The sequence below is a fragment of the Enhydra lutris genome, unplaced genomic scaffold (genome assembly GCF_002288905.1).
Source record: "Enhydra lutris kenyoni isolate GAN:26980312 unplaced genomic scaffold, ASM228890v2 scaffoldscaffold61, whole genome shotgun sequence".
Lineage (NCBI taxonomy): Eukaryota > Metazoa > Chordata > Mammalia > Carnivora > Mustelidae > Enhydra > Enhydra lutris.
Window position 1 is genome coordinate 6512156 of NW_019154145.1, and position 13594 is coordinate 6525749.

General features: G+C 45.5%; 1 protein-coding gene across 1 annotated transcript in view; it reads right to left on the minus strand.

The window, feature by feature from the left end:
* The window catches only part of LOC111158624 (inter-alpha-trypsin inhibitor heavy chain family member 5), a 72037-nt gene extending 64642 nt beyond the window's left edge, over positions 1–7395 (minus strand). The window contains exon 1 of the mRNA XM_022520770.1: positions 7306–7395. Coding sequence (XP_022376478.1) covers positions 7306–7395 — 90 coding nt within the window. The remainder of the gene's footprint in view (positions 1–7305) is intronic.
* Between the last annotated feature and the right edge of the window lie 6199 nt (positions 7396–13594).

Genomic DNA, 13594 nt, shown 5'->3' on the forward strand with positions numbered 1-13594 from the left:
AGCCCTGCATCAGGCTCCCCACTCAGTCTGGAGTCTGCTTGGGATTCTCTCTCCCTCTCCCTCTGCTCCTCCTGCTCGTGCTCTCTCTCTCTCCCTCAAATAAATAAATAAATCTTTAAAAAGAAAAGAAAAGAATGGTGTTCTCTGTATTTACTGGCATCAGCAAACATTCACTTTACTGGACTTCAGTGCTGTCCACCAAATATTTCTCTGGCTGTGTGCCAGAAATATTGCATTATCTGGGCCCGTTGTGGGAAGGCAGACAGCCACGCAACTAGCTCCGCCAGTAAGTTAGGAATGTAAGTGGCATTCGTCACTCCTGGATCAAGTGATGTCATTACGGATGTATGATCCTACAGAACTGTTTTCGCTCTCTGGTACAGTAATCAGCAACGTGTGACACGGCAGCTGCGCATGAAGCCCGACTTCCGAAGTGACAGCCATCAACCCAAGACGGACGGTTGTATAAGCAAGAAGTCAATGTGTGGTATTTGAGAAACTGAGGTTTTTAAGACCTTGTCACCACAGAGTCACCTAGCCTATCCTGATTAATATATCCATGACACATTTCAAGTGACTATATCTGGTAACAAAACCTTACAGTTAATATGATCTAATTTTTGTAAGCGTAAGTGTTTGTATGTGTAGAATGTACACCACAGTGCTAATGGCTGCCACCTCCGGGTGGCTTAATTATTCTTCTTTAAACTTTCCCGTATTATCTGAGTTTTTCACTAATGAACACATTTTACTTCCACAACAGAAAAGGAAACAATAAAGCTATCTCCATTTGGTAAACTAAAGTCATAACAGTAACTGTTTTAATCTCTATCCTCCCTTGATCTCTCCTGGGCAGGGGGGTGGAATACATACACACACACACACACACACACACACACACACACACACACACTATGGTATATATACTATTGTAAACTATTGTTATAAGCCATTACAGAGCCTCCTATTTTATAGAACATGGAACAGGAGAGATAGTACAAGATTTAAAACCCGCCACCTTGAGTCCGAATGAGAACCAACTAGTAGAATGATACTGGTTTCTCTCTCTCAGACGAGGTGTTCTGCCTGAGATTCTGTCCACGTAAAGCCAGAATAGGCATTCTGGGCAAGGTCTTTGCCAGCTCTGCCGGTTCACATCGGGCCTTTCCCTTCCTCAAATTGTGGAATAGGCTGGGGACCGCTTAACAGCTAAGGTCAGAAAGAAAGCCCAACCTCTCTCAGGTATTAAGATCTGCGATTGATCTCAAGTATTTTCTTTGAAGTTTCCTCCTCTGTAAAATAGCTTTTCCAAGAAAATAAACAAGCTTTAAGGAGAACAAGAGAAGTTCGTTTTTCATTTTTGAGATGACTATCTGATGTCTCAGGGGACCACTATGGCAATGCTTCAGTCCAAGTTTAAAAGAGCCTGAACCAGAATCAAAGCTTCCCAGTACAGAGAGACTCCTGGTGCCAGCTAGGACTGGAACTGGAAATGACACCGATGTTGTCATCTTTGGTTTTAGTTAGGAATTCCTGATCCTTTTTATTGTTCGAATGTTTCCCAAAGCCTCACAAGAATTTGGGAGTAGGGTTTCAGGACATATATGGAACTGACTCCCGTCCATTGTCAAGGGTGCCGTGAGTAGTAATGTCAGGAGCTCGAGGCTCCAAATCACGGACTTCAGAGAGGGCCCAAATAAAGTTCTTTTCTACTACTGAGCCGAGCTTATTTCTTCAGCATTGGAACAGAAGATGTCCAGGCCACAATTTTAACTGAGAAATGTAAGCCATGACCCTTGCTGTCGAGAACCATACTATATGACTTGAAAGAAAGAAACGTACTCATGAAAACTTAATAGAAAGGATAGTTTTCATAAGTTACAAAGGAAATGGAAAAAAGGAGAGTTCTCTATGCCCCTGAGTAACTGTGAGAGGCTCTACATTGGAGGTACGGTTAAACCAGTGGCGCAGGCATTGCTGGAGTGGGATGAAAGGGTAGGAGAGGGGTGCCTGTGTGGCTCAGTGGGTTAAAGCCTCTGCCTTTGGTTCACGTCGTGGTCCTGGGGTCCTGGGATTGAGCCCCAAGTTGGGCTCTCTGCGAGGCAAGGAGCCTGCTTCCCCCCTCTCTCTACCTGCCTCTCCGCCTACTTGTAATCTCTCTGTCAAATAAATAAAATAAATCTTTTAAAAAAGTGGGGGGGCAGGAGAAACTGACAAAGCATCAGGTTCAATACAGGAACTACGCTGAGAAATAGCTTCAGAGGTCTACCACCGCCTCTCCAACTTGTATGGACTAAGCAGCATTCACTACCAGAAGGGAGAGGGTTGGTGAAGATTTTATTTGCACAGAAAATGTAGCAATACCACTGTCGGGGATGTGGAGTCTAGAATCTCCCATCTACATTATCAGTTAGCCCAGCTCTGGGCGAAAGATGGTGTAGGCATTGCTTAAATATTCATAATTTGAATAACAGGGACTGTATTTTCCCCCCAGATTTATCACAGTGTCGGATCACGATTAGAGGAGAAGAGAAACACTCTTAGAACATTCCAAAAAGTCCATAAATGGGAAAGAGCATGGGAAGAGAGGAAAAGAGTGAAACCTAATTCTAACCCAGGTGGAAGAAACTCAGAATATGCAGAACACAGACATTCCCTCCTGGCATGGATGCGGTAATGACCCAGGCTGATTGAACAGGGATGTCTGGGTCTCGTAACAGATCCAAGGGATGCTGCGTTTGGGCCAGCCTTAGCCACACCCCCATCTAGGGACAGAAGTGAGGAGTTCCTAAAGGGCTCTGTACTGGGAACCTACCCACCAGTTGGCCCCCATTCCCCTGGGGGTGTTCTGATCTCGAAACCAAGAGCCAGGAACTCAGGAGCCAGGGTCTCCGAGATCTGCTAGAGGGCCTAACACAAAATCTAGGGCCATGGGTTGGAACATCACTGCAGTCACTGCCTGTCACCTGGGCTGAGAACAATTCATCTGGGAAGATTCCTGTTTGGTAACTCGACATACCTCGCACAAAAGTTTTATTCCTTCGGAGTAATGCTGACGCAGGATGTTTAGCTAATGACCATTTGCAATACGGGGTGCCCATAACTTCAGCCATGGAAGAAGAAACTTCACTTTTGGGCTACAATTCCCAACAATTTCCAGGCAGGTTTATAAGAAAAAAAAAAAAAAAAAAAAAAAAGGCAACTGGACTTAGGGAAGTCACTTTCTTTACCTGAGAAAAACAAGGGAATTGGACTTTACCTCTAGGAAAATAAGGAGGAGATTTAGGAACCCTGCCCCCCAAAAAAGCTTAGGTCTCCCTCTCATGATGCCATCTTCCTAAATGGAACCAGCCAACCAGTCATTAGCTACAGAGAGCCAGCTGGGGTCTCTGACAGGAACCTCACAGCAAAAAGGCAAGAATGCTTTCAACAGAGCATCCGAGGTGTGGGGGAAATTGCTGGGTAGGAAAATGAAGTCACATACAGATCACAGACCCAGTTCTCAATACGCCCTCTCCTTCCTCCTCCTTGTACTCAATGAAATAGAAGATGGCTGGTTGGGGAGTGAGTAGATCTCTGGACTGTCTCCCACAATATCCTCCTTCCCATTCATCGGATGGCTCCTTTTTAACAATCACACCCAGGCCCATCAAAGGAGACAGTCCTGAGTGGTCTGGAGCTCACAAAATCTTTTAGTGACTTTACTTTTTAAAGAGTTAAGAACAAAAACAAAAACAAAAAAATTGTTGTCTTGATTCTTGATTTGTGTTTCCAAATGCAGAGGTCTGGTTCTGAGTGGCGGATTATAAAAAAACTAAAATTCCAGAAATTCTCAATTCAGGTTATCAGAAACGTATCCCCACAATCAATGCAGTATCCCAGGCATATATTGAACACTACCCATATGCCAGGAGCCGCAAATGAAAAGCACATTGCAACAAATTCTATTATGTTATAAATACAAAAGTGGCTTGGTCTTTGGAGGAGTCTGTAAAGCCCAGCCTTGGCATTCAGCACACCTGGGTTCTAATCCAGGCTCTGCACGTGTCACTCTGGTGTCACTCCCCCTAGGAGAACTTCCCTGCTTCTCCGGGGAAGGAAGCACACTGAGACTCTCCTTGCGGTGGTCATCAGAGATTTAAGCAAGCGGTCCTTAAACAATGAAAATAGCTAATATCACTTTAGTGCTTACTGAATGCATGTATTTCATGAGAATTACCCTACTAAATCTTCATAGCAACTGTAAGAGCAATAGTGGATTTATTATTTTATTATTATTTAGAAGCTAATAAAATGTAAGCGTCAGGATTCCTCCCTTGCACAGTCCCTCAACAACGGCTGATGTCTGTGGTGTCTGTCAGCCTGTAAACAGGTGGCCTGTGTTGTGATCTCTTTATCGTCTTAAATACATGTTCACTTTAGCACCTAAATTTTGTAGTCCTAATCGGATATTCTTTTTCTTCAAATAGGCCCTACCAACGATGTAAACTTTACTTGCCTCTAAAAACCTAGATCCACCCCTGCCAATCAGAGTAATAATTCTGTCTTGTAGACAATGAAACGGAGACCCAGAGAGGTTAAGTTACTTGCCCAGGTACACACAGTCAGTGCTGGAATGCAGATTTGAACCCGGGCAGTCTGGCTCCCCCTGGCTCCCACCATATTCTCCATTGCTTCTCACTATTTTTACACAGAGCCGCTAGCGAACTCTCCGGGACATTAGGAACACTCAGTCTATTAGTGGTTATCGCTATTCTGTAAATTAAAAACTGTTTTTGTAGTAATAGGAATACAGCCCTATCCCAATTTAAGGAAACAATATCAATCTGAAATTAGGAAAGAGATAAATCTGTGACAGGCTGATTTTATACAAGAGACTTCCTTTTTAATATTAGTTTCCTGAAAGATTCTTTTAAAGCAGTATTATTCTATGTGGTCACTGGGTCATCTATTTCAGAATCACCCAGCCCCCCCCCAAACCTAATGGATCTAAACTGATGGGAGTCTGTGTATTTTTTTAAAGATTTTATTCACTTGACAGAGAGAGGGAAAGAGAACACAAGCAAGGTGGGGGAGGGGGGAGTGGCAAGGAGAGGGAGAGGGAGAAGAAAGCTCCCCACTGAGCAGCGCTCGATATGGGGCTCAATCCCAGGACCCTGGGATCATGACCTGAGCCTAAGGCAGATGCTTAACTTACTGAGCCACCCAGGGTATTTGATGAGCTCCCTGAGTATCATTTTGCATACCAAAGTTCAAAGACCACTACTGAGAGCAGTCCCTTGCTATGGGTAATAATGTCTACAAATGGGGTGAAGGGCCAGAGGGGAGAAAGGAACTTGAATTTAAGGTGTTATTAGTAATACTGCCAATTGAAGGTAAGCAACAAGTAAGTGACAATGCAAGCTAATAGGCATGTTCATGGGCATTAAAATTTATATGAAATTGACATACTCATTTACATTTATAAATTAAGTTTACATATAATTCTGAAGACCGTAATTATGGAGAGTCAGCACTAAGGCCATCGCCACATACTGTTCAAAGTTTCAATCTTCAAGATTCTTTTAATTGAGTAATTTCACCATCCCCATTCTACAGATGAGCGAACAGAAACTCGCAGACAGTAAGTAACTCTCCGGGGAGTGTAGGGCCACGGTTTGGACCCAGGAGGTCTTGTTCTGGAGCCTGTGTTCGTAAATCCTACATTATTCATTCTCTCTCTCTCTCTCTCTCTCTCTTACACACACACACACACACACACACACACACACACGTTGTTGCTTTTTGTTTCTTCTTTTAATAGAGATAAAAAGGTAAAATTTGCTAACTTTCATAGAACTTCATATCTTGGGAATTTTTGTCTGAGTCATTTTCGGGACGCATAAATAGCGCTATGGTTTGAAGGCAGCATGAAATCGCTAAAATGGGCTAAAGCCATGTTATTCCATGCAGGAAAAGTTTAGTGTGAAGCATACTCGCACTGGCAGATGTTGGAGCTTTCATCCCTCTTCCTAGCTCATAAACAGAATCCTTGTTTCGGTTCCTCCCACACTTTCCTCCCTCCACCCCCCCCAAAACTTTCAAGCTCTTTACCCCAAATTCCTTCCCTCTGTGCTTCAGCAGCCCAAGCCTCATGGCAAGAGCGAACGTAAGTGTTGCCACTGTACCAAGCGCTTTAGGACTGTTAACTCTTCAATCCTTAAAACCCTATTATTTCCCACAGTTTCTGGACCCAACGCGGGCCCTTTCCCCCCCTCTACCTTTCACCCTCCTCGAATCTGTCCTGGTTATTCCTCCTGACGACCCTATGTGAAAAGGACCCTTTCTTTCATTGTGCAGAAAGCACATCCCTGTGCAGAGTCAACGAGAGAGTAACCATCTTCCAGATGTGCTCTTCAAAGCGAGCTGCTGGAGAAAGGGGAGGAAAAGTACGCCTACTTATCTCTTGTTCCCATCATCTGAAACATGCTCTAAGCTAAACGATTCTATGATGCGTGGAAACAGTACCAGGAGATGCCTACTTTAACTGGGACACAGCCGCCCCCCCCATTGATATTTTGGTCAGTTTTATATTTTTTTAAAATATATATTTTAAAAATATATAAAATATATTAAAAAATATATTTTTATATTTTTCAAAAAGCTTTTCTGCTCCTCGGGCACGGCAGTGAGATATCACACTTGTGGGTTTATCCACCTGTGAGCTGAACCCTTCAAAACACAAACTCCGGCAGATGCACAGGCTGCTAACTCCGGTAAGTGGGCACTGGGTTTTTGGTCCTCCTGGACCATCAGGCCACCTTTGAACTGCTAACCCACTGTTAAGAGCCTGATGGGTAAGTCAAGTCCCCCTGGTTTTCAGATGGGGAAAGTGGAGGAGAGTCTGCAACTTTTGGATGGTGTTTTTCTCTGAACTGCTAGGAACAACAGCAACACCACACCACCCCATGTGTGCATCTTAAAGGAGAAACTTTGTAACTAGCTTGGGCTCGCTCTCAAAACTGAACACCATCAACAACAGGAACCAAGATTTGGTTCTGCGGGGCTTTCAAATCCCAGACACAATTCTGCGGAAAGTTCACCATCCAAACTCTGCCAAGAGTGACCAACAGATGGGGACGCTTGCGAGCAGAAGGTTGGGGAACGGAGAGAAGGGGTGACGATATGACGGGAGGTGGGGGTGATCTCTCCCTTCCCTGCGTCCAGGAGCCATTCAAGGGCAACAGCCACGCGCCCGAAGAAGGCGGCGGGAAGGGTGGCAGCCCGCGCCCGGGGCCATCTCTAGGTCCTCCCACTTCTACTTACTCGGTCCAAAGTGTCATCCCGGGTCCGCGCGTCTTCCAGAGACCCCGCGCAGAGCGGCAGCCCCAGGCACAGCCCCAGGAGCAGGAGCATGGCGGGGGCGAGAGCGCCGCGGTGCACTGGGACCAGGCGGGACGCGCGCGGGGGACAGCTCCGCGGCCCCGCGGCTGCAGACATGCTCCGCCCCGCCGCCCTCCGGGCCCCGCCCCCTGCGCGCCCCGCCCCCGGCCCGCCCCGCGTCGACCCAGGTTCCATTCCGGTCCCAGTCGGGTCCCTACTGCCCCAGAGAGAGGCTGCCCCTACTCGCCAAGGGCTCTCCTCCGCAGCCCGCCCTTCAGCTCTGCCTTGTGCAGCCACCTTCAGGGCTTGGGACACCTGCCACCGGACCCCCAAATCTTTCTCCCCTGCAAGGTGTGAAATGCTTTCTACGGGACTGGCTTAAATTCCTGCGGCAGGATACGGGAGTAGCCGGCTTGACCCTCAGTACACAGCCCACCCCCGCTCACCTGCTCTATATACCGCCCCCCAACACACCTGCTGTGTATACCACCGCATTCTCCTCACCTGCTACAAATACTACCCCTTCCCTGCTTTATATACCAATACCCCGCATCCGTTCTACATACAACCCCGACCCACTCTATATACCACCTGCCCTCACCTGCTAGCATAAAGCCAACATGAGACCCGCTTACTTCTGCCCAGAGAGCAGCACATGCCTCCTGGCATCCTGCCTTCATGCTCAGAAGCCAAATCAAGGGACGCAAATTACTAGTCTCCTGCAGAAAGTACCAGCAATGTTGTCCCCTTTTATGCAGTTCGGGCCCAAGGGGGCAGAAAAGGAGAGGCTAGAACGGCACCGTGTAGCAGTATTTCTAAGGCTTTGGTTATTAATCATGGAAATGAATATCACTGTGTATGTTAGTTACAAACTATTGGTGATATTTTGTCCAGCCATAAGAATTATTGTCTGCCAACCATCCACACGCCGCTTTTACACCCTCACTGCCTTTTTATCTGCTGGACACACAGTGTTGCTAGAGCCACTTGCTTATTTCCAGTTTCAAAAGCCAATCGCTTCAAAGACATATTCTGTCTCTCTGGAAACTGCATCTAAATCCATGAGCTGAACGAGAGTGAGAAACTGACCAAAACCAGGATGGCCAAGAACAGAAAAATGGCTAACTCAAATAATGGCACATCCGTCCTCTGGAATATTATGCAGCCATTAGATAAGAATCACAAGGTCTGTGGAAACGTGAAAAATGTCTACAGTGTAATCTAGAGCAAAAAACCAGATTCCATAACCCTCTCAACAGTATCATTACGATCAGATAAAAATACAGATGCACGGACATCAGAACTAGGGAAAGAAAACATGAAAAACAAAAAGAATTGGTGTTTATGGTGACAGCTCTTCTTAAAATATTTTGCTTACTCTTATTGAAATGCTGTTTGTTGAACAAAGACATTAGGAGAGGAGGGAGAAACAGGTTGCCATTGTAAAAGAAAGGAAAGAAAACCCTTGTCTTTAGCAGTTAATCATTTCCACCCCTAACCACTAAGTGAAACACACTCAACCAGTAGGAAGCAACAGTAGCCGGTCCAGCGAGATTTTACAACCAAATCCCTAATAAGGGAAAACTCGCAGGTTAAACAATTATTTTTAGTTCTTCGACATAAATTCACCATGAGGTTGCCAATGTACCCCACACCGAGGCTGACGCAGGAACATGGCAGCACAGGAATCATGTGCACACCCTCCCCTCTTTCTAACTAAGGAGGACAGTCCTCAGTCTTCTGGAATCAGAGCTTGCCATCTCCCCACCCCGCTGAAGGAAATACCTACTTGTGAATGGAAAGTTGAATTGGAACAAAGCCCAGTTCTTTGAAAGGGGACAACAGCAACTATGATCTCAATCCTACAAGAGAGCTGGGACCGCGTCTTTGTCTTCCCCTTCCTACTGCTTCCCTCAGTGTCTCAACTCTCTTTTTTGGCCTTCTATCTGCTCTTTTCCCAAATCTGTCACAACTGGCTTCTGCAGAGATCCAATGTCAAGGAACAGTTTTCCTTCTTCATCTTGTAGGATTCTTCAATTCTACTGTACGCCATGGGGCTGGGGCTTATGATGTTCGATTTAAGGCCAGCTTTACCAGTGGGATCAGAAATTCCTTGCAGAAAAGCATCTCCCACAAGTTCTAGTGCTGTACTAAATGTATGTTTAGCACCTAATGAACATTTGATGAAGGAAATTAGGAGACACGAGGCCTGGGGGTAGGATCCTGCGCCGGGCTGTGCCAGGGATGAGGAAGGCTGGGCTATAGTCCCAACTTGGCCACTATCTAGCTACAGGACTTGGGAGAGTTTCCGAAATTCCCAGTATTTGCAAATGATAATAGCCTAGGTTTCTTTGTGACTTGTGAACATCTGCAGGACTGAATAGGGACAGTCTTTAAAAGCTAGGTAGGTGTAATAAAATTAAGACCCAGTGAAAGTTTTCCAAAACTGTTCACAAACATAGGCCCTGATTTATATTTACCTCATAAATAAGGATAAAAAAAATTGTGTCCCCCCCAAAAAAGGGTGGAAAATTAATATAACAAAATTACTTTAAAATTTTAAAAATAAACAAATTAACTGTCCCCACAAACATTTGTCTTTTGAAATGATGTTTCTCACTTCACCTCGAGGGGAGCTGGTTTTCTACTTTGAGGCTACCAAGCTTTTAGAACCCCAGAGCTCAAAGCTCAAAGCTCAAAAGACCGCAAAAGACATCTAGCGCACTCCGGATTTTTCCACCAAGACACCTCACAGTCTTGCCCAGGACCTCACTCCGTTAGAGACAAGTCTCTGGCAAGGCCCCAGGTGTTCGCTGACAGAATCTAGCGTGGGGCTCGGCAGCAAGGGCTTCACAGAGCGGGACGAAGAAGAGCTGCCTCGCCCTGGTCAGAGAGGGCCTCTGTGCCAGCCTTTGCTAGGAAATGGCTCCCTGAGTAACTGAGGGTTGGCTGAGGGTCCCAAAATTTTAGCATCAGACTCATTAGAATTAGGAGCTTTATCCTGCTCTTCCACTTGAGACCGTCCACTGAAGGCTAAGCCTGCCCCGGCAGAGACTGAAGAGGAAAGGGTGGGTTGTTGTCCATTTGTTCGCTTTTCCTCTACCTTTAATGTGTACCCTGAAGCCCCAGGTGCCTCTGTCTAGCTGTTCGGAGATTCAAGCCCTCCCCAAGTCCTGCGCTCCCCCTTCGGTCCCTCCTTTGCCCTATGCTCCTTTTTGAGTGTTTATGAGGCCATTGTTCTAATCTGGGCCAGCTATTTCTCCCCCACCCACCCCCGCCCCGGTCTCACCTTTTTATCTACTTATATGGCCTTGTGGTTCTCTTGGACCCCTGACAACTTTGCATAGTTCCTACAGTTTCTTACAACCTTGGCTTTTTTTTTTTCCTTAATCAAAAAGCCTAGGGAGGAAATGGATTCCCTTCAACGTTGGCTCCATATTTCTCGGGATATCTTGGGAGTCTAGTTACATCCACTTTTTACCCATTTTACCAACCACTGAGTTTTACCCAAGGAGAAGATCTGGGGAAGCAGAAACAGAGAATGCAGTTTTCTAATTTCTTCTGATGATGACTTGCTGAATTTATCAACTAATCACAAAGTGTAACACATCATATTTTATTTTAATATGGTTTCCTAAACAGCCTCTAGCCCTCTCTTGACCCTTGCTATTCATGGATTCTTCTCCTTTCCAGAATGCCTCCCAGTGGCTTCCACCCAATCCTGCAAATGTCACTTCCTCCACAGTCCTGGTCAAGTAGACAGGGGCTAGTCATACCGCTGATGGAGCCCCCATCTCTGTGTTTACATGTCTTTCTCACTCAACCAAGACCCAGTAAAGGGTAAGCTCTGCATTTTATTCATCTTTATATGCTTTAATGAATAAGTAAAGAAGACTCAGTTAGAATGGTATGCTTTCCATATTGTGCATTTCACAGAGAATTTGTGTAACACCAGCCTGCGTGGCCAGTGACCAGACACAAGACCAGAGACAGAGTATTGACCTCTCTGGAGATATATATTTTCAAAGAAAACATAATATTGACTCCTCAACTTCCAAAAACATTTTAGCCCACAATTATCCCACTTTATTATTTATCTGTCTTTCTAAGAGTCATCATTACAAGAACTGGGGGGAACAAGTGAACTTTAGACCCTCAATATAATACCCTATGGGATGCTCAATGTTCCCTTAGACTATCACATTCCTGATAGACTTAAATTCTACATGGGGAAGGAAGCAAGCTCTAATGTGACAATTCACTCAGACCACTCTTACCTCTATTTTTCTATCCCAGACACCCTTGTTCCTTCAAGGATCTCCCCTCAAAAAGTCTGCTTTCAGAGACTGCTACACTCTGTCCCCAACACACGCACAGGAAGCATCTCCCTCCCTTGGAAAATTTTAAGGTTTATATGTAGGAATATAATTTTAATATTCCCTAGGTCATCAGAAGGCACAAGTAGCACTAATTTTACCTTATTTCCTCTCACCAGTTCGTCGCTGTTGGGTATTAGCTGTGGATGGCTGTCTTTATCTTCCACATCTGCATTAATGTGTGAGTCCAAGCCAGCAAATAGGTCTGGAGAAATATTCGTCAGCTGAACAATTCTTTGTCCCCATAGAAATGCTCCTTAAACAGTGAACAAGCTCAGTGCCAAGTGAAGAACACTTTTTGTTTTCTTTTGGCAGGATGCCTAGAGCAACAAGTGGTGTCCTGGTTTTCTGGGCTTTGACGTGGACCACAGAAGACGTGGACTAGCACAGAGAATCCACTGATGCTGTCGTGGAGGTGGACATTCAGTTCCGCCTGCCTCAGTGCCCAGTACTAATGCCCTATGCTGTTTCTGACTCCAGGGCATAAAGACAGAGAAGCCAGCAAAACCTGCAGTTGCTCTATAGGGTGGGTTTTCTCCCTGAAGAGTTGCCAGATCCCTTCCAGACACATGTTGGGGGATGTCCAGAGAACTTGCCCTGAAAGCCACAGGTGTGACTTTGGAAGACTCTTGACTGAAACAAAACAATGCTGGTTTTGTGGTTGATGCTGACAGATATAGTGTACTCCATGCATCAGACCTAACAACAGAGCTGTCATCAGGTTCTTTCGGTGGTGCTCATGGGCTTGTTGCCTGCCAGCAAGCCAGCAACCCTCCTGTCTATGGAACGTATGCAGCAGGTTTGGGTCTCACAGGTGCGGACTTGGTGAACAAAAATATGCAATCCTTTCTTCCCTACATCTCAAGGTTTTCCCATATGGAGCGCCCATTCTCCAGTGGAGAGGAAACTTTACTCTTGCCAATTCATGATACATCATCAATATGGGTTTGTTTTTTGTTAAATTATTGTTTTCTTAGTCAATTTAGGATTCTTTGCCTTCTTACCTATCCATTGGATTGGTTCTGAATTCCATCAAGTCATCAGGGAATGGAGTGGAGGTATGAAGGAGGGGCTTCTGGTCCTTGGTCACCATCTGTGTTATGGACTGAATGCTCGCATCCCTTCCAAATTAATCTGTGGAAGCCCTAATCCCCAGTGTGATGGTGTCCGGAAGTGGAGCCTTTAGGAGATAATTAGAACTAGATGAGCTCATGAGGATGGGGTTCCCATGATAGAATTCACGTCCTTTTAAGAAGAGCTGTGTAAGGACACAGTGAGAAAACCACCGTTAACAAGCTACGAAGAGAATTCTCACCAGGATCTGAATTGGCTAGCACCTTGATCTTAGACCTCCAGCCCTTAGAACTCTAAGAAACGCATGTTTTTTCAGCCACCCAGTCTGTGTATCTTGTAACAGCGGCCTGCCGCTGACTGAAACAACCTCTCCATGCTGGCGTGTGTGTCACCCCATCTGGTTTAGGACCGTATGTCTGCTGCTGTCCTCGACTCCACTCAGTGACTCAAGTGTCCATGTGGCCTCTGGTTGTAAGGTTCATCTCCATCCACCCCAAATCCCCTCCTTCCATTCACAAGGCCCTTCCAGGTCTGCTGACTTTAAGTATCACGTGCCTACCATCTTCAGTCACCTAGGGAAACCTGGACTCTTCCTCTCTCCATTAGCACCTCCATTGGACTTACCGAAGAGTTCCTAGACATGACCCCCATAGCAAAATCCACACAAGCAAAAATTCATTAAACTGGACTTGACCAAACTTAAAACTATTGCTTATAAAAATACCTCACGAAGAGGATAAAAAGAAAGCTACAGACTGGAAGAAAATATTTGCAAATCACTT